This window comes from Ochotona curzoniae, unplaced genomic scaffold (genome assembly GCF_017591425.1).
Source record: "Ochotona curzoniae isolate NIBS_2020 unplaced genomic scaffold, NIBS_Ocur_1.0 contig_21, whole genome shotgun sequence".
In the NCBI taxonomy this organism is placed as follows: domain Eukaryota; kingdom Metazoa; phylum Chordata; class Mammalia; order Lagomorpha; family Ochotonidae; genus Ochotona; species Ochotona curzoniae.
Window position 1 is genome coordinate 3595149 of NW_024465322.1, and position 21036 is coordinate 3616184.

Consider the following 21036-nt stretch of genomic DNA (forward strand, 5'->3'; position numbering starts at 1 on the left):
TGCAGGGGTTGTTCAGCTGAAATCCTGTGGCTTGGGGATTGCAGTTCAAAACCATCTTACTTAAAGAAACAGGTCACAAGAAAAAAAAAGAGGAAATACATGGAGAATTGAGACCTCTAACCCCCTCATCTGCATTTAATCAGTTGTACTCTACATAGAAAACAAAGTTCCAAGGAACACATGTATATCCTTGGTGACTAACCTTTACGTAGGAACCCCTGTTCACACTGTTTTGATAAAGCTATTGGGGTGTTCATACCAAGTGAAGCAACTGGTCCTGAAGTGTGGAAGATGACACATGACAGACGGTACTGAGCACCTTTTAAGTACCTATCCTATGCCAGGCACTGTGCCGAGAGAGCTCCATACAATCCACTTCCAATTGTCACAGGATCCCTCTGCAGCAGGTAGTACAACCTGCCTTTTATAAAGGCATCTGAGGCTTCAAGTTTAGGTAATTTGGAGAGAGCCACAAAGGCAGCAGGTGGCAGAGCCTGGACTCAGGTCTGCCCAAGCCCTTCTCACTGTGTAAAGCAGCAGAGTGCTCTAAAGATGACTGTGTGCCATGACCACCTGGCACCAGAATCTACAGAATCAAAGCCTCAAAGAGGAAAGGTTAGCCATCTGTCCGAAGCCCCAGTGACAGCAGTCAGCAGAGGAGGGTGGCAGGAAGGTGGGGAGAGGATCTTGGAGCCAAGACATCAAATCTGTACTGAGGTGCATAAGAAACCAAGGGGTGCGGTGTGGAGAGGGTATTGATAGAATCCCTGCAACCTGTACTTTAGGAAATGACCCTGGATAGTGAGGTTCTGATTCTTGGCACAGAAGGCCCATTACACCAAATGGTTTGAGTCAGCGCTGAAGACTTAGATACACTGGTTCCCAGTGCAAACTCCTGTGAGGCAACAGAGGCACATATTCAACCGGAAGTATGATCAGGCAGATAGAACAAATCCCTTTATTGCTCATGAGGTTCAGGATAGACCATGGGACCTGAGAGAGCCAAGACTAGAGAGCAGAGAAAGCTTGGTGTGACCTTCAGTAGGAGATAAGAGGCAAGAAGATGCTGGGATAGGACAAGGAAGTTAAGCCTGACTTAGAGAAACGGTCCGCGCTGGTCTCTGGCTTAATTTTCAGAGGCAAGCTGGTGGAGAGGGGGTGTTTCAATTGGCTGATTGTGCATTTAGTTTCATCCTGAGGGATCCATTTGGAAATAAAGTTCACCTCCAAGTCGGAACCAATCCAAACCACGCAAGGCAGCTGGAGCTGCTCATCTCTTCGGGGTCAAGAGCGAAGCACATGTTGGAGAGATGCAGATCAGCCTGTCCTCCACGACAGAGTTGAGACTTTTCAAGGGAAGCAAGGTTGTCCCACGATGGAACGAAAACTGGGAACTCCTCTCCTAGCAATTTCTTACTTGGCAATGGCTCTCTCAGTTTGCTTTTCACTTTCTTGCCATGCAGCAGGTGAAGTTCATGGAGTAAGAAATAAGTATTTTATGGTAGCCAGAAATACGAAACTCTTGAATATATGTATGTTTACCATTTGACTGCCTGGATCAAGTCAAGTGTATGTGAGAGAGTGAGTGAGTGAGTGAGAGAGTGTGTGTGTGTGTGTGTGTGTGTGTGTGTGTGTGTGTGTGTGTGTGTGTGTAAAACTTTCCTGCTATTTCTAAAACTCTGCTCTTTTCTCAAGCAAACAAGATTTAACATAAGCTGAGGTCTCCTGAGTCCTCCGGCTCAAGTTTAGCTCTGACTTAACGTCTACCTATAGGGGGAAGAGATTTAACTTCAAGCAGATGAGTTCACTGCATTTACAAACCATTCTTTCCTCTTTCAAAAAAAACAGCAACAAAAAATCCAAGCCAGAGTCCTGCTCTGGCAAGGGAAGTGATTCAGAAACGAGAGCTGCCTGTTCATGCTCTGCCTTTTCAACATCCTAAGATAAAGCTAATCTTCTTTCCAAAGCTTTTAGTGAAAGAGGATTACAAACTCAACTCTGGTTTCCACTCAGCCAAACAGCCCAGAAGATCAGCCTCAATCTGAAAGCCAAAGAACCAAACTTCTTGCCAGAAATATGTGTCATGTTAGACATAGGAATACATGAGCTCGGGAGGAAGAGCTACAACATCCTTGATTTTTACCTTGGATACACTCAAGGCTGCTGGAATTAACACTGGGTTTAATAACTATCTTTGGAAAACAAAAAGCAGACATGACATCTCCTTCAAAAATCAAAATCTGATCAGACTTGCATGCTTAGTCATTTCTGTAAGAAATACATTTGTGATAGGAATTATACCTGAAAGAAAAAGAACTATACTTGCAAAAAAAAGTATTAAACAAAATATTTTAAAACCAAACAACAAAGGGCCCAGCGTGATGGGCTAGTGGTTAATATCCTCGCCTTGCATGCACTGGGATTCCATATGGGCTCCGGTTTGCGTCCTGGCTGTTCCATTTCCCATTCAGCTCCCTGCTTGTGGACCAGGAAAGTAGTCAAGGACGGCCCAAAACCTTGGGACCCTGCATCCACGTGGGAGACCTGGTGGAAGCTCCTGGCTTTGGATCAGCTCCACTCTGGCCAGTTGGGGAGTGAACCAGCTAATGAAAAATCTTTCTGTCTCTCCTTCTTTCTGTAGATCTGCCTTTAAATAAAAATAAATAAATCTTAAGAAAAAAGTAGACAACAAAATACTCAAAAACTAACAGCATGAAAATATCTTAGGCTGTTTTAACATTTTGACTTCAGACAGAAATATGTGCTGTAATATTATACATATACATTAAATCGGTCATATATATGATATACTATTTGCTGATAAAATGAACACAGGGTCAATATGCCTACTGCACAGCAGAAAATTTGACTTAGGTATTTTAATATCTGACTCTTCGCTCTTTACACAAGTCACAACCGATGCTGTCCATTTTATCCTTGTCCCAAACTGCCCAAAGTGGAGCCACTACTTGGGATGCGTGCATCCCAAAGTCCAAGTGCCAGCTGTTCTGCAGCCCATCCAACTTCCTGATAGTGCACTTGGGAGTCAGCAGACGGCGACTACAATCCCTGGATGCCTGCCAGCTATGTGGGAAACTAGGAGTTCTTGGCTCCTGTCCTCTCTGGCCTGGCCCTGTAACAGCCATTTGGCTAGTGAAGCAACGGGTAGAAGATCAATTCACTCTTGCTCTACCTTTCAGATAGATTTTAAAAAAAAAACAAGAACGCAGAACACTGATAGCACCAGATGCTGCTGGAGATTGGGAGCAACAGGACCTTTTGTCATCACCAGAAAGAATGCAAAGTGGTACAGCCGCTTTGGAAGACATTTTAGCACTTCCTTACGGGACTGGATCACAACACCTAGCATTCATGTTCCCTGGCATCTACTCAGACAAGTTGGAAACACACACACATACACAAATAAAACCTCCACATGAATGTTTATAGAAGCTGTATTCATAACAGCTCAAACTTAGAAATAACCACAAGATGTTCTTCAGTAGGTGACGGTGTAAATAAACTGTGAGACACTCAGACAATAGAATATTATTTAGCACACACAAAAGTAATGAGAAACAAAACCGTAACCAAGACATCCAGGAAGTTCAAGTGGGTATTATCCTGTGCATATGTGCCAGCATAACTGCTTATTCTTTTTTATTATTATTATTAAAGATATGTGGGGAAGGCAGGGAATTCCAGGCAGCTTTCTCCAGGTCTCCCATGCGGTTCCAGGGTCCCAAGGCTTTGGGCTGTCCTCGACTGCTTTCCCAGGCCACAGGCAGGGAGCTGGATGGGAAGCGGGGCTGCCGGGATTAGAACCGGTGCCCATATGGAATCCTGGTGTATGCAAAGCAAGGACTTTAGCTGCTACGCCATTGCGCCAGGCCCCCCCAAAAGAGGAAATGTTAAAATAATCAGTGGAAGTAAGACTGTCAATATTTCCAGATGATGAATCACCTACTTGGGAAACCCAGGAGAACCAACTGATAAAGCTGCTAAAACAAAACAAACGGACAGCGTGTGGCACAGGAAGTTCAGCTGCCACCTGAGTATTGCTATTCCATGTGAGCACCAGTTGGTGTCACAGTGGCTCCACTTCCAACCTAGCTCCCTGCCGATGCACCCGGGAAGGCACCAGAAGATGGCATAAAGGTTTGGGCTCCTGACATCTCAATGGCTGAAGCTCCTGGCACTGGCTTCATCCTGGCGGACATCTCTTTCTCTCTGCAACTCTACCTTTCAAACAAATGAATAAATAAATCTTTCTAAAAATCTGCTAAAAGCCAGAAGAGAGAATTCAATATGTTGTCAGTCGTAACACCGCCAAAAAAAAAAAAAAATATATATATATATATATAGCTTTCCACATCACCAAATAGAACCAATCAGAATTATTCCATTTTGCATTTCTTTTTTAAAATAAAAGGCATTACTGATCCAGTTGAAACTCTTAGTGTACTTCTGCTCTATTTTATTAAAATTTTCTCCCATCTTTCTTGCATCTGGAGCTTTTCCATTTCCATGCAGGCTTTTCATGTGTTATTTAGGGGTGTGTGTGTGGGTGTGTGTGTGGGTGTGTGTGTGTGTGTGTGTTTCCTTTAATGTATATTATTGGGGAAGTGGGTGTAGCTGTTACGACACAGCAGGTTAAAGTCACCGTCTGGGATGCCTGCATCCCGTATCGGCGTGCCTGGTTTGAGTCCCAGTTGCTCTGCTGCTGATCCAGTTCCCTGGGGATGCCTGGGCAGCAGTAAAGGATGACTCAAGCACCTGGGCCCCTGCACCCATGTGGGACACCTGGGTTGAACTCCTGGCTCCTGATTTTGACCTGGCCCAGCCCAGGTAGCTAAAGGCATTTGGGGAGTGAACCAGCACGTGGGAGCTCTCTCTCTCTCTCTCTCTCCTTTCTCCTCTCTCTCTTTTCTCCTCTCTCTCTCCTTTCTCTCTTTCTTCTTCCTCTTCTTCTTCTTTCTGCTCTCTCTCCATGTGTCTTTCTCAGTTAAAATGTTTATGTGTCATATTTTTTAGCAGATAAAATGATGCGATGTGGATAAACATGCTAAACACAATCAGAAATCTAGTGGTCAAGAAAAATGAACACAGGACCAATTCTTGAACATACAGCACATGGTTGTTTCATCATATGTGCATGGCAGAGAGAAAGGTAGACACCGAGACAGAGAAAGATATTCCAGCTGCTAGCTCACTTCCTAAGTGCCTGCCGTAGCTAGGCCTGGGTCAGGCTGAAGCCAGGATCCTGAATCTCAATCCGGGTCTCCCTGTGGGTGGCAGGGAAACAATTGCCTCCCAGGGTGCACATTAGCAAGGAGGCAGGCTGGAAATGGAGCCAGGACTTGAACCCAGATATTCTGGCAGGGGGTGTGGGCATCTGAAGCAGCCTGATTATCTATCTATCCATTGAAAAGTCAGAGTGACACAGAGAGCAGAGAAACAGAGAGATCTTCTATCCACTGCTCACTCCCAATTGGCCACAATGGCCAGGACTTTGCCAGTCCACAGCCTGGCACTTTCTCAGTCTCCCATGTAGATGAAGAAGCCCAAACACTCAGGACAGCTGCTGCTTTCTCAAGCACATTAGCAGGAAGCTGAATCAGAAGTAGAGCAGCGGGGTCTCAAAATCAGAATCCATATGCGAATGATGGCATTGCAGGTACCCGCTTAAAGCCATTATCCCAAAACATCAGCCCTGATCCCTTTCAGCTGTTGAAATATTGGTACCAGGCATCCTTATGAACTGCCAACCGACGTTTCTGTTTGATTTGTTCTTTTCACTGACCCAGAAAACAGGAAAGCAAGATCAATAGCTTCAGTAAACACACATACCGATCGCTCTCAGAGTTCTTGGTCGGAGAAGGCAACCACGGAAATTCAAACGCAGCACATTTAGACGCCACCTGTTCAGTGTAGACACGATATCTCGATCTGCAATCACATTTTTCACCACGGAAAAATCAATCTGGACAGGACGAACAAAAAAACATTCAAAAATGAGAAACTTCTGCATCATATGAAAACATGACCAGCACCAAGCACTAAAAGCTGTTCATCCTGTAATTTCCCAACGGAAGTGTGAGGGCGAAATGCTAATTTAAGTGTTCTACTTACTATAACAGGCAAATTTCAAAAGTAACACACACACACACACATATACATGTATGCACATACACACTTACAAATGTTCCCGTTTGTAGTAAAAATGATTTAGGTTTACTGGTTTAAAATATAGTGCAACAGGATAAACAAATGTAAAATGACAACATAAGACAGGATCCGGGTGTGTGAACTGTAACAACCAAAGTAAAACAATAATATCAAGTGTTAAAAGCAGAGACAGCTACTAAAGTATTAAAGCACAAGGTGCTTTGTCATTCCACACACTCCTGAGATTGTACATCAATCTTCTAATGTTAGAAATTGCCCCCTGCAGATATGATCACATATGTGTGTTCCAAAAAATGAGAAGTTGGATGTTCACTGCAGGAATTAATAATGGAAGACAGGAAATACCTTAAATGTCCTTCAACAGAGGACGGATGAAATAAAGTGAGGCATTTCCATACAACAGAACCCTGGATGTGAGCCAGTATTGGGGCATAGCATCCATCCACCCAGGTGTCACTTCACGTCCTAGCTGCCCCATTTCCAATCCAGCTCCCTGTTCATGGTCGGCAAAAGCAACAGAAGATGGCCCATGCGCTTGGGCCTCTGCCAACCACGTAGGAGATCTTGAGGAAGCTCCTGGCCCCTAGCTTCCAGCCATCTGGGCAGTGAAATAGCCAATGGAAGATTTCTCTGTAACGCTGCTTTTCAACTCAGTCAACCAGTCATGAAGAAAACAAAGGGGGAAAAAAAAAAGGAAGCTGACTTTGGAACAAAAGGAAATGCAGCACAGGAGAAAACCTGAACAGGATTCAAGCGTGCAACTTCCCTGGATGGTTCTGTGCAGGAATCAAACTTACCGCACTTAGCAGACACACTGGACTCAAATCCTTCATGAATATCATTCCTTGAGGCCAAGATTTTTATGATCCCAAGATCTTGGGGCTCAAGATTGAAATACAAGAACTTGACGAACCAAAATATCATGCTGCCCATTAGGTAGAAAGTAAATGGCAGCTTTGGAAGTCCCTCATAAATATTGAATAATCAAGTCCGTAGTTGGCCAGGTCAACATTTGAATTCTATCCTGGCAATTTGAAAGGTTGGGCAATTATTTCACTAGGCCTTTAGTTTTATCATCGGCAAAATGAGAAAAGATAATTTTGCATAGCTTAGCAAGGGATACACTGAGAAAATGCAAATAAAGGTAGCACAACAAGTGAGCTCTCAATAAATGCTAGCTGCTATTAGACCAAAAACTAGAAAAGACTAGCACAGAATAGAGAAGTAAGACAACTTCTCAACTGAGCATGGCCTAGGACTAAAATGTGTGACATATAAGAAAAACCTGTTGGTGGAAGCCTTTGCAGGCACATAGCCAAATACACACCCTGGCACTTTCCAGTACAGAATTCTATGCTACCACTACATAGTACTATTCCTGCCCTACTGCCATTTTTGTAACCTGGAACATCATTGTGTTTCTCATTCCAAAGAGACACTGGGGAGAGGAATGAGTCAATAATAAAATTAAGCGTACATCGGGAACCAGTGTTGTGGTACCTCAAGTTCAGCTGCTGCCTGCAGTGCTGGCATCCCATATGAGCAATGGTTCAAGTCCTGGCTGTTCCATGGATGTGCTTGGGAAAGCAGCAGGAGATGCTGCAAGGGCCTGGATCCCTGTCACCCACTTGGGAGATGCAGATGGGGTTCCAGCCTCCTGGCGTAAGCCTGGCCCAGCCCGGTTTGTACGGCCATTTGGTGAGTGAGCCAGCAGACAGATGTTTTAATTGCATTTTACAATATTTATTGACTGACAGAAATACAACATTACAAAGGGAGAGACGGACAGAAGAAATATTTTCCATCTTCTAACTCACTTTCCAAATGGCCATGGTTGAGCCGGACTGAAACCAGGCACTTGGAACTCCATCCAGGTCTCCCATATGGGTGGCAAGAGCCCAAGTACTTGGGCCATCTTCTGCTAATTTCTCAGGCACATTAGTACGGAGTTGATGGAAAGAGGAACAGCTGGGACTCAAACCGATGCCCATATTGGAAGTCAGCACTGCTGGCATCGGCTTAACAAACTGTGGTGCAACATCGGCCCCAAAATAAATCTTTTTCAAAAAATTCAAATATCACTCCCTAAAGACTTATCTGTTTCTTGCCAGCACGTGTTCAGACTGATCTACGCATCACATCAGAGAAAATCTAACAATTGGAGAAACCGAACGTTGCGAGATGCCAAGGGCTTCAGTTCTACGTCTTTACATTCCAGGAGGACACCGTCCCATCCCTGGCTATGCCATTCTCCTTGGCCTCTGTGTAAGCATGGCCAGAAGTGAACTGATTCCATGTTTTTGAATGCACCTTAGTGAACAAAGTAGGCATTCCCATCTCACAATGATCTCTAGCTTAAGGCGGTGACCTCCAAACTTTTGCCTGCATCAGAATCCTTGCGGAGGACACCCTTAAAACTGATGGCTGACTGCTGAACTCAGCAGGTGTGGGGCCTGAGAATTTGCATTACCAGTAGGTTCCCGAGTGATGCTGAGGCTCATGGTCCCAAGATCCTTCTTAGAACTACTGATTCAAACAGCTAAATCCCTGACTTACAAGACAGATTTGGGGGGGTGAGGGAGGGACTCCTTTTTTTTGTGAAGCCATAAATAAAAACAGACTCCAAATGGTCTGGAAGAGAAAGAACAAGCAGAGTGTGAGGAACTGCACAGATTGTACAAATGCCTGGCAGGATTAGGAGAACGTTGGTGTTCTTCCCAGAGGCCTCCCTGGGTAAGAGCAGAGCAGAGAACAGCCAAGACGGCCAAGTTCAGTCTCCCTGCGTTCAGCATGTTTGTCTTCCCACGATTATATGTTGCCCTCCCCTCTCATTTCTGGATTCATTTCTCGGCATTCAGATGTGGCAAAATGTAATATACATGGGGGCACACGGAAGAGCCTGTTGGGAAGGTAATGAGAAATCGAGCATTCACAAACTTCAACTTTCCGTGCGGGAGGCTGTCAATATTATATCAATGTTATTGTTTATTCTCAGCCCCGACCGTTCACGGCTCACAGAAACCACCTCCTGGTCCTTACAGACTGCCAGCCAGGCTCACGAAGGTTATTCTCTCTTCGTGGTAGAACTAACTCCTCGAAATGATGAGTTATGAAAAGGTCATGAAAAAAAAAAAATCTCACACCCTTTGAAGCGGTCTTCCACACTCATAAGGCTTCACCTTACAGGCATTACTCGTGGGAAGAAGAAAGGCACACACATTCACAGGCAAATCAAAACTAAATACCGACTATCGAATTCAGTTGGGGTTCATGTGAATTCAATTGCAAAGTATTAATCATGTACCTCCTAGAAAAAAAAAAAAATCCCCATTTTTTCTGCCTCTTCCTCCAGGCTTGTGTGTGGGCCAAAGAAAAATAGGTATACTTGTTGGGCTCTGGAGAGGGAGAGGGCTGGTGCAGCCACCTTCGGAGTCATTCACGCTCCTCGAAGGACTAGGATTCCTTCATACCCAGTTATGTCTACTCACAGTGTTCCACAGGGAGCTTATCTGTGTCATCAGCATCCAGGAACGACAAACTTGACTGCAGATCACCATATCTCTTAGGCTGAGATAGAAGAAGATCTAAACACAAAGAAAAAATACACGATTTTGAAAAACATGTGAACTTCGACATAATTCCTTCACTTATCGTGTGTGTGTGTGTGTGTGTGTGTGTGTGTGTGTGTGTGTGTGTGTTCTGAAATCCACATATTATAAGAGCAGGAGCTGAAATGCTATCATTTTATCTGAGGATAGAAACCTTATCTAAAGCACTAGAATTTATCTATGGATGCTTTTGTGTAATGTGGTCCTTTTCACTGATTTTGGCAAGAAGATGGTCAGGAAGACAGGTGTATGTGCTGGGTTTTCTGACTAAAGAAAACTAGTGATTTCCCTAAAACTAAACTGTAGCTGGTACGTAGCAAGTATACTGTAACTGCTGAACTGGACTGGATTCTTTCTAACATTACAGGGTTCTGGGGAAACATAATGAACTCACACTGGCTTCTATTTCCAAAGAAACAGTGAATGAGAATATCAAAAGAGTTGTCATCTTTTTAAAGGAAAAGCATCAGTTAATGATAAAGCAAGTTGTTTTAACTATATGAAGTATAACTCAGTTTTGCTCCAAAAAGAGAGAGAAATTTTTCTAGGGCCCAATAATTGAATTCGCAGGTGAGCAATACCATGATACTGCTCAGGGTGACTGGCATGGGGCTATGAGGTAAGTGGCTGCTGCTTTTCATAATAACAAATGGACTCAGAGCCTATTGGTCCTGTAAGACAAAATAAAACTTCCAAGCTCGAGGCAAGAAGATGGATCCAGAAACATGACAGGAGGATTGGGAAAAATATATATATACATATATCTTTACATATACATATGCACTGGCAAAAGAAAAACTAGTTACCAAGCCTAGGATGAAAAGATGAAGAAGAACTTACTACCAAAGACCAAATATCGTATATTGAAGCTTCCATCTTAATTCCTTGAGGATTCAATATGAACACATTACCTCCAGCTAACATTTAACAGGCAGGATGGTTGCAAGTTGGCAATAACCCAAGGATATCTAGCAGAAAGAAATATCATATTCTCTAAAGAAATACATGCAAAAATGCAATAAACAGGACTCTCACAGATGAACATAGTAAGTTTCCAATCAAAAGTGGCAGAACACATGAAGCAAAAGAAATTCAAACACAGACAAGAGAAAAAAAATTTTTTAAAGCTTTTTAAAAAAAACACAAAACTGTGACTACTACCTTTCAGGTGATAGTGACAGAAAGAGAAATAAAAATCTTTGAGAGGATGTTTTTGAAAAAGGACTAGGGGGTGGGGCAGCGCTGAAGGAGCCGTGTGATGGCCTACCTGCCTAATCCTCCAGTAGCAAGTGTCAACATCTGATGTGGACACCATGTCCTGGGTGCCTCACTTTCCAACCCAGCTCCCTGCTTGTGGCCTGGGAGAGCAGCTGAGGACGGCCCAAAGCCTTGGGACCCTGCACCCATGCAGGAGACCTGGAAGAAGCTCCTGGCTCCTGGCTTCGGCTTGGCACAGCTCCGGCTGTTGTGCTCACTTGAGGAGTGAATCATCGGACGGAAGATCTTCCCCTCTGTCTCTCCTTCTCTCTGTATATGTGGCTTTGTAATAAAAAAAAAATAAATAAATAAATCTAAGAAAAAAAATTTCTCGGATCCATTCCTCTAATTCACCTTTCTGCTCCTCTTGGTCTCCCCCCAACCCTGCCCCATCCCAATGGGGTTTGTGGATTGCGAGATTTGAAATTTTATGATTTCAATAAATGAGATTTTCATCTCTCGTGATGATGAGTTGTTGCCCCTTAGGAGGTTTCAAGATTTGATTGTACAGTGTGCACGGTCGTGACGCAATCTGCCCCTGCTGGCTCAGGTATGGGTGAAATTGTATCTACAGTTTTTGCAACTGTCCTATCATTTTCCAGTGCTTTTTTTTTTTTTAAGAGGAGGAGGAGGAGGCAGCATTAGCAACAGGCCATATCACTATGAAGAAACAAAGGTAATGAAGAAGGGCTCCTGGCTCCTGGCTCCAGACTGGCTCAGCACCAACCGTTGTGGCTGCTCGGGGAGTGAACCATCAGATGGAAGATCTTCCTCTCTGTATATCTGCCTTTCCCATAAAAAATAATAAATAAATCTTTAAATTCAAAAAAAAATAAAAGAAATTCACCAATTTATTTTTACAAAAGGAATAGGAAATGAAACTTGCATCATGATGGAAATGAAGAATTAGAAAAAAAAAAAAAAGAAGAAGAAGATAACAAAAGATGAGGGAGGGTCTCCTGAGCCAGAATAGGAAGAGAACAAAAGACAAGGGACTCTCTAGTACAGGTGGTCAGCTGTGTGCAGAGGCAGCTGGAGTCGGGGGTTGAGATGCCAGTTCAGGATACACAGGCAGCTGCCAGAGGAGCCCACCTAGAGGCCAAGACTTTGCAGGTCTCCCACCCACTTCCTGCTTCTCTTACAAGAGACCAGGGATGGCTGTTGCGACTGTGGAGACTGCAGATTTGTTGCAACATCTGAAATATGAGAGGTACAGCAGGCATTGTCATTTTAACTTTACATAGCAGGAAGAGGAGATACCCGGAAGGGAATCCACAGTAGATATATTTCAACTTTCTCTGAGGAAAGACTCCTAGTGCCTTCGGACTGAGCATCCAAGGATCTTAAGGACCTGCGATTCCCTGCTCCCCAGGACAAGCCAGCCTTCAAAGAAGGTAATTCCAGCACCCATACTTATCTGCATGATTGTCTACAGAGGAAGGCATTTCCTGTGGAAGTTCTTGCAGTAAGCACAATAGAACGAAAACAAATTTAACCCAGACACTTTTGGCACTGGGCCGAAGGCAGAGGTCAGAGGACTGGGTGGGTGAGGGGGGCACATCACAGAATAAAGCTTCAAAATTAGATGCAGTCAGGACTATGGAGTGTGGAGCACACGGTACATCCGCACACCAGGAAGGCCTGATACGACTCTGGGCTACTTACACTTCTGACTCAGCTTCTCACTCACACTCTCCCTGAAAGGTAGCAGGTGCCAACTCAAATTTTAGGATGTGGTCACCTGTACAGGATGGAGTTCTAGCATCCTGGCTTTGGTCTGGCCCAGCCTTCGATATCTAGATACTGTGGACATCTGTGGAGTGAACTGATAAGAATCTCTGTCTCTCTGTCTTTCTCTCTCTCTCTCTCTCGTGTGCGTGTCTTTCAGACAAAATGAAAATCAATGATTACTGTGCCTTAAACATTGAGATACCATCTGGGCACTGCACACTAGTGTGAGTCTATACCATTAAACAGCAATCGCAACATCTCCTTAACAACCACATAGCACTAAGCTTATACACGCTTTGGCACATATCCTGACTACTTCATTCTGGAACTAAATACTAATGTGACTCAATCATGATGAAAAAAAAAAGGGGGGGGTGGGCTTCTCATCAGATTAAGACATTTGTATTTCTTGAATCTTATACACTAAAAAAATAAGAAGAAAAACAGCCTGTGAAAGGCTGATTTTCTTTTAGCCAAGACAGGCACCTCCTTCTGGTATCTCTATCCGGTGACCGAGTAGGTGGTCCCACTATGGAGTTCTGTAACCAGGAGACCATACCTGAAAGTTGGAGAAATGGAAAAAAACAGATCCTTTTCCTCCAATGGAAAAAAAAAATCAAATATAATAAAAATGAGACGTCCAGCTTTGATCCAATATACATAAGATGCTAAAAACGTACATCACAGTACTCAAGTGAGACAGTCTCTTCCAGGAACAACAACCAAAAAGATGATGGGAGACCCCAGACCCCTGCCCTTCCCTTAGCCATGAGATGGAAGCAAGCAAAGTAGGCATGACCAGCGGGTGAGGGCAGAGGGAAGGAGGAGGTGTCAGAGCCAAATAGAACAAGGATGCTGTCCTCTCAGAAGGTCTGCCGGCACAGATATCCAAGGCTGTGAAGAGGTAAGTGGGCATCCAGCCCAGGTGGGAGGAGGGGCCACATATGGAAAGTATAATGAGGCTGGGCCTGGCATGAGGATGGGAGCGGAAGAGAGGAACCAGGACTCATCAAGAAGTGGGGATCCCAGAGGGAGCAAAGGCAGCAGTTACCGTGTGGGGTGTCAGTAGGGCTTGTTGGGATGAGGAGGGGTTGTGCCTGGAGGACAAGAGACAGGCTGTACGGATGTCAGAGGAGAGCAGCATGGAGCAGGTGTTGATTCTGGAAAGGTAACCAGGCCACAGAAGCTTCAGTTCTTACAGGAAGAAAGGGCAAAATTGGGAGTCATTTTCTTGTTCTGGAAAGTATTTCAAATTTGGAACTAACAAACTCTTCGGTGGCACCCTGTAGTTCTAGGCTGGAATTTTAGGGAATTGGTGGAAAGTCGTGGTTTTTATACTTTGAAACTAGCTGATCAGGTGGGCTAGCCATGGGAAGGCTTTCTCCTGATGCCCATGGAGAGTGAGTTCCTGAAGCCTAACAAGGTTCTGTTAGCAAGCAAGAGGCACAGCGATGGCTTCTTAAGTGATAAACAGCTTCCCACCCTCTTCCCAACAGATCCTCCAAGCCCACAGCACATGCTCTTGGCCCCTGAGCATCCCGGCTTAATATCTTAATTTCAGGAACTCTTCGATTTTTTTTTTTTAATTCTTGCTTGCTGATAGACCAGATTTTTAGATGACTAATTCCGGACCTGGTGCCAAATAAATTTGTTCTTGAAAACAGCCAGGTAGCAAATATTTTTAAACTCTGTGGAGGTAGAGGCAGTGTTAACTCCTTGAGCAAGTGTTCCCTCCAAAAGGTAGGCAGGTAGGTTTGTTTCCTTGTGGGTTTTTTTTTTCCACTCTGACATTATGCAACATAAAAACCATTTTTAGATGGAGGTCCACACAAAAGCAAAGGGGACGAGCAGTTTTTGGCTTCCAGTAAAATCTGTCAGTCCCACAGTGGATGCCCCTCACCACTTTGCCAGTCAAGAAAATCCATACTGAGCTGCTTGCCAGCTCCTCTGGAGCTTAACCTTCATGGTCCATAGTATCTTCAAGGTCTCTCAGAGCAAACGAAATTCTTAACCTGTGCCCTTCTTTTGGTCATTCCTATTTTGAGGGCTACTTATATAATCAAAACAAATACACTCATGGGAAGCCAAATTTAAGGACAGAAATAAATGAAAATTCCCCCAAGATTTTTTTTTTTTTGGCAGCACTGCATTCCCCAAAAAAGAGGCAACTTTCAAAATTTCCAGAGATTAAAAATAGAGTTCTGTGTGAACATATTAAAGCATTCGTTAGTAATTTAGGTGGGTGTCGGACAGCTTGGACTAATGACTGTGGAATGTCAAGGCAGAGCCACACCTGACTTGCTCCCACCAGTGTTTAATATCAGTTGCATGAGATTTTACATTGGCTGGCTCACTGGCAAACATTATCACTCACAGCTTTATCTCGCAATTACAAGACTAGGAAACCAAAGACTAGGGAGGTTATATTATCCATTCTAGATTAACAAACATCTTGGTTGACTCAGGTTGCAAAGAAAAAAAAAAAATAACATAGCTTGGGGGACTTCAACAACAGACGTTTCTCACAATTCTCGAAGATGGAAAGTTGAACATCGGAGTGCAGGCAAACTGCATTCTTAGTGAAGTCCGCCTTCCTGGTTTACAGTGGCCACCTTCTGTGTGCTCTCCTCACCAGGACTATAATCTCTTTCATGACATTCCACTCTCATGAGGTCATCCAACCCTAATTAGCTGCACCTCTTAAAACCACTACATTGAATGTCAGGACTTCAAAAGAGGTATCTGGAGAAGCAGGTCATACTTCCTTCTGTTCTGCATTGTTTAGAATTCATGTTCTGGCTTTCTCCATTTAGGATCTGTGTTCTTACACAATTCCCACCAAAACATTACTCCATTCTAAAAGGATGGATTATTTCTGCCTGCCAATCCTGCCTGGAATACAATATCAGTTCATGACATACCTACAGGTAATTATTGGATAGTTTCCATTCATAACCTACCTGACTGTAATAATGGTATCATTCACTTTTGCTGGCAAATTCACCCCATGCGGGATGTTGGTGTCCCAAGCAGTGGCTTTAAGCAATGAACTACACCACCTTAGAAATATCCTGAACTGACCAAACTTAGCATTTCGCCCTTGCAGAATGAGCTGGCAGGTACACATGAGAAAGCCTTTGGAAAGTAAGTAGTTGCTAAGGAGGCATTACCATTACTATTTAATAGTGCATGCAATCATGTAACTCTAGGGTGTATAAATGGTATCTAATTTGAAGACTTAAACCATAGCAATTGCCATTCTGTGTAGCAGGTCAAGCTGCCTGTATCCTAAAGGAGTGCAGGTTCAAGTCCTAGCTGCTCCTCTTTTGATTAAGCTCCCTGCTAATGTGCTTGAGAAAACAGAAGATGGCCGAAGTATCTGAACCCCTGCCACCCACACGAAAAACAGAGATGGAGTGTACGCCTCCTAGTTTTGGCCTGGCCCAGCCCCAGGAGATGAGGAGGGAGTGGCTTTCTCGCTCTCTCTCTCTCTCTCTCTCTCTCTCTCTCTTTCTTTTCTCCCTCCCTCTCTCCCTACCTCTCTCTGTAATTCTGCCCTTCAAATAAAATAGCTCTTTTTTAAAAAAAACACTTAAACTATATAGCAAAGCTCTCTGAGGATACCAAGGTTCCCTCACATTTTTTGTTTTCACAGAAGTGATGAAAAGTGTCTTCTGGATAGTTCCAGGAGGGGTGAATGTAAAAGATTAACACTGCAATCTCCCTAGACCTTTGAATCCCTATCTCTATATTACACTCAAGATAAAGCCTGCATTTATTTTCTTTCTTCTTAATTAATTAGACGGGCATAGAGACAAGGAGCTCCTGTGGCTGGTTTCATTCCCAATCGCACCTGTCTACTATTCTCATGCAGGGCTCACCAGACTGGAATCCTCCCACACTTACCACGTGGCTGGAGCTATAGCCAAATCCTCCAGGGACCATGCCTTACCATCCCAGTACATGCTCGTAATTGAACCGGCCATCAGGACACAAACCACCCCGCATGTCATACAACGAAAAATCTTAACGGACACACACAGTGTGGAGGGATTGCTAGCAAAGAAAGACTCAGAGACATTTCACAGCTCATAGGCAACATAAACAACCCCGCTAGAGGGAAGACTGGTAGGATTTCTGCTGAATTTTTTCAATGTGGACAAGGCTGTTTATGAAATTGGTGGGTTCCACAAGGCTGGAATATTTAAACTAATGATTATTGGGATGGGAACCAAAATCAACAAGATAAAATTGAACAGCATTAACAGGAACTGCTTGTGCTAAAATAGAGAATGACAATGACATAAGTAAGGCAGGATTGTTGGCTTGTATTCCAATAGAGATCTCCTCATTTTGGTCCAAAACGAATTCAAGCATAGACACAGTCACATACTAGGGAAAATGTACTAGGTCAAAATTTTTTTAGACCCCCCCATCTCAAAAGGCTTATTTCACCCCTGAATTGCCAAATACCATTTTCCAGCTCCACCTGCGTTGGAGAGCGGTGCCATACAGAATAAATGATATCCAATAAAAGTTGAGTTTCTGACAGTGAATATATTCTCACCACAAGGGCATGCCATGTACTACACAAGACATACTTATACTAAACATACTATGTCTTCTCAACATGAAATGAGCATGCTATTCAATCTCCTGAGCTGTGAAGATTAATAAAGGAATACCTGGTAAGCCAGCTTGTCCAAACAACACCTAGAATTATGGAGAATCCAGTAAACAGAGGCTCCACATCCACCTGGAACAATATCTCACCATCAACTCATTTTGGTTGTAGCCAGCAGACAAGCACTTGGTAGATGATCCATTGAAAGATTTTCTTCTGCTCTATTTATTGGTGAAGGTCAATGTGGGAAGATGTCGAAATCTCTATGTTAATACTTTCAGGGCATTTACATGAAAAGACCACAAGTAGCAGTTTCCAGCCAAGTTGGAAACCAAAGCAGTGGGACAAAACTTCTGGACTTTGGGAGAAGAACGGGGTCAATAAAATGGGAAAGTGTTGCCGGTCTATGGGAGTTGGGGGAGTAAGATGTAGGAGGATTTCTTCAGACTCGAGGCAGGAATGGAAACTGATGAGAAACACTACACTACGTTCCAATTCACAGTCTCCAAGGAGGTGGCAGGCCATCTAATAGATGATAGCAGAAAGCAGTGGCAACCAATGACCAAGAGGTTTGCCTTGAGGTTCATGGGTCCAGCGACGGAAGCTAGGCTCAGAAACCAGGGCCCGGGCAGTGGCATAGCATGCTAGTCCTCTGCCTGCTGGTCCCAATGGTCCACATGGGCTCCAGTTCATGTCCCCACTGCTTCACTTCTGATCCAGCTCTCTGCTTATAGCCTGGGAAAACCATGGAGGATGGCCAGGTCCGTCAGCCCCTGCACCCACATGGGTGACTGGGAAGAAGTCCATGGCTCCTAGCTACAGATCAGTTAACCTCTGATCCTATAGTCATTTGGGGAGTAAACCAGAGGATAGAAGATCTCTCTCTCTCTCTCTATTTCTCCTCCTCTCACTATAAAATTTGCCTTTCAAATAAAAATAAATAAAGCTTTAATAAAAGAAAGCAGGGCACCCAGCATTCAAGAGATTGTGTCAATGAAGATAGCAGTCACACCTATGCCATTCTGTGGCATTCTGTGTATTGAAGAAAAAGCAGGGAGAGTGTTGGGGCGGGCGGACCAGGGCTGGAGGGACAACAGTGAGTTGCGCTTGCACTAAACCATGAGAACATTCTTTTCCAGCTCAACGCATTGTACTGGTCCACAGGGAAAATAGTACCGACTTGGCATCCTGTAGATTCTACTCAAAATATGTCTGGGTGGCCACCAGACCTAATAGCCAACAGGCCTAGACGTCCACCACTGCCACATCAGGTGCCATTTTATGTACTGAGAAAAAGCCAGGCTAGCAGTGAGATGGAGCTCTGCTCCACGCAGGGATGAGAGCTTGGGGAAGTCCTATCTAGAACTTCCTGCAATGCTTCCTGACATTGTCCTTCTCCTGCAGGGAGTGTTTCTACCTGAGGTTCAAACACAGACATTTAGAGTTAGAAGTGACCCCGGAGGCCAAGCTCATTTTGCAGAAGAAAATACAAATGTATATCCTTTGTTAAGGATTTTCAAGGCCTTTCGGCTGAAGCTGAAAGAAGTTAGATGCCCTTTGTAAGCTGACAAAGTCAGCAGTCTGTAGTTGGTATTATTATTTTTTAATTCATATGTATTTATTGGTATGAGAGAGAAAAAGAAAATACTACTGTCTACGACTTTACTCCCCAAACACCTACAACATCCAGGGCTGGAGTGAAGCCAAGAGCCAGAAACGAATCCAGGACTCCGACGTGGTGGCAGTCTCCAGGCTCATCGCTGCTATCTGGCAGTGCACTTCCTGCACTGGCAGGAAGCTGGCGTCCCAAGCAGAGTTGGGAACTGAACCCAGGCGCTCCGGGATGGCACACAGGCATCCCAACTGGCATCGTCACCCTGGGCCAAATTCCCGATCCAGATCTGAGTTCAGAGCTAGTTCACAACTAGCCCTCCTGCCCTCTTAACCAACGGCTTCTCCACCACCTACCCTTCCATGTCTAACATGTTACCAACAGTAGCTGCCACTGCTAAGGCCCTGCACGCCAGGCTTCACTCTGAGTGCCTCATAGGCATTGATCCACTGACTCCTCACTATAGCAAATGCAGCAGACAACAGCACGTTATTTCTTTACAGACAAACTAACTCAAAAAGACGAAATATTAAGCAGATGCCTACAGACACAGCCAGAAACGGAATCAGCCACCCAGACTTTAAGCTTTCAAAGTGACCGCCTCTTTCCGTGATGTGGTTTTGCACCTCTCATCTGCTCCATCTTGATACGTGAATGGTCCCTTCTTCTACAACTTAAAATTCGGGAAAACTTCAGATCAGAATCATTTGTCCGCTCTTTCAACTTGACATTACCAATTAAGGCTAATGTGATGAAAATGAGGTCTTAGAGCTGCTTAGAGCAGCCTTCCACCAAAAATAAAACTGTCCCTAGAGCAATTTTTAGATGTTTTGTTTCATGTGTTTTTTTCGCCCACACAATTCCAGCCAACACACACAGTTCCTTGATGCAACCATGTGGTTCTGGAAACTTCCCTTATCTGAAGTTCAGAAGGTACACAGCCATGAATCCTGGAACCACTCTCTGCTCTGGTGAATTAAGATCAGACTGACCTCTGAGGTTATCAAAACATGGATTTGAGAAGTCACTGAGAATAATACTCTTTTATTTTACCTTTCCAAGTCACAGAACTCCACAGGCCTGGGCCATCTGGTTCTTCCACACAATGGTAATAGTTCTAATAGCTGTCCAGGGCTTTTGCTGCCTAAGTGAGAAGATGAGTCAACGGCACAGTGTAAAACCTGAAAGTGATTTGATAACTGCAAGTCCACATGCTGCGGATCTGTTACAAAGTCAAGGTTGTTTAAAATAAAAGACAACCTCACACAACACTTAGAGCAAACCAAGCGAGCCATTTCACATTTTAAGGCAATTGCATGAGTTAACCACACTCTGTAGACTGGGCTAATTCATCAACATAAGGCCTTTCTCTGTGTGTTGTGCCAAACTACACAGAAGAGGGGGGAAATAAACTTGCATTTTCACGGAAAATGGTCTCCGCCAATCCTCCCACTGCCTCTGGGTTAGGCCAGTATTTGGGCCGATAGGGTGTGAGTCTTACCATCTGCTAACAAGGCTGCATTTGCTAACGAGCGAATGATACTCTGGGAAACAGCTGGAAACAAAGCCTGACTTGTTTCAACCAGTTGATGTAACTGAATCTAAAGAAACAGCCTAAAAGTTTGCATCTTTCCAAAGTAACTTCAAATTGCATCCTAGCTCACTTTTTTATTTCCAACTACTTCTTAAGAACACATTAGACAGCCTATAAGGCACAAATCTGAAATTTACTTTAACACTAGCACTTCCAAAAACTGCAGATAAACTGCAAATCCAACTCATATTACACTTCTGTGTTTTTTTATACTCTTTTTAACATCAAGTCCACTGAAAATTCGTCAACCAGATTGGTCTCCAAATTGAATGATATTTTCAAAACGCCTGTATGATTATTAAAAATTACCTTTGCAAATCTATTCTTGTATAAACTCAATAAGCTCAACCCTTCAATATATTAGTGTCAGAATTAATTTCCAGTGTGCATCATGATATAAATTCACTCTGCCATTAACTAT

At 43.8% G+C, this 21036-nt stretch overlaps 1 protein-coding gene across 1 annotated transcript in view; it reads right to left on the bottom strand.

The window, feature by feature from the left end:
- Positions 1-21036, bottom strand: part of FBXL13 (F-box and leucine rich repeat protein 13) — a 127773-nt gene that overhangs the window by 70986 nt on the left and 35751 nt on the right. Inside the window, exons 8-9 of the mRNA XM_040971222.1 lie at positions 9678-9773; positions 5851-5983 (exon numbers count right to left, since the gene is read on the bottom strand). Of these exons, the coding sequence (XP_040827156.1) occupies positions 5851-5983; positions 9678-9773 (229 nt within the window). The remainder of the gene's footprint in view (positions 1-5850; positions 5984-9677; positions 9774-21036) is intronic.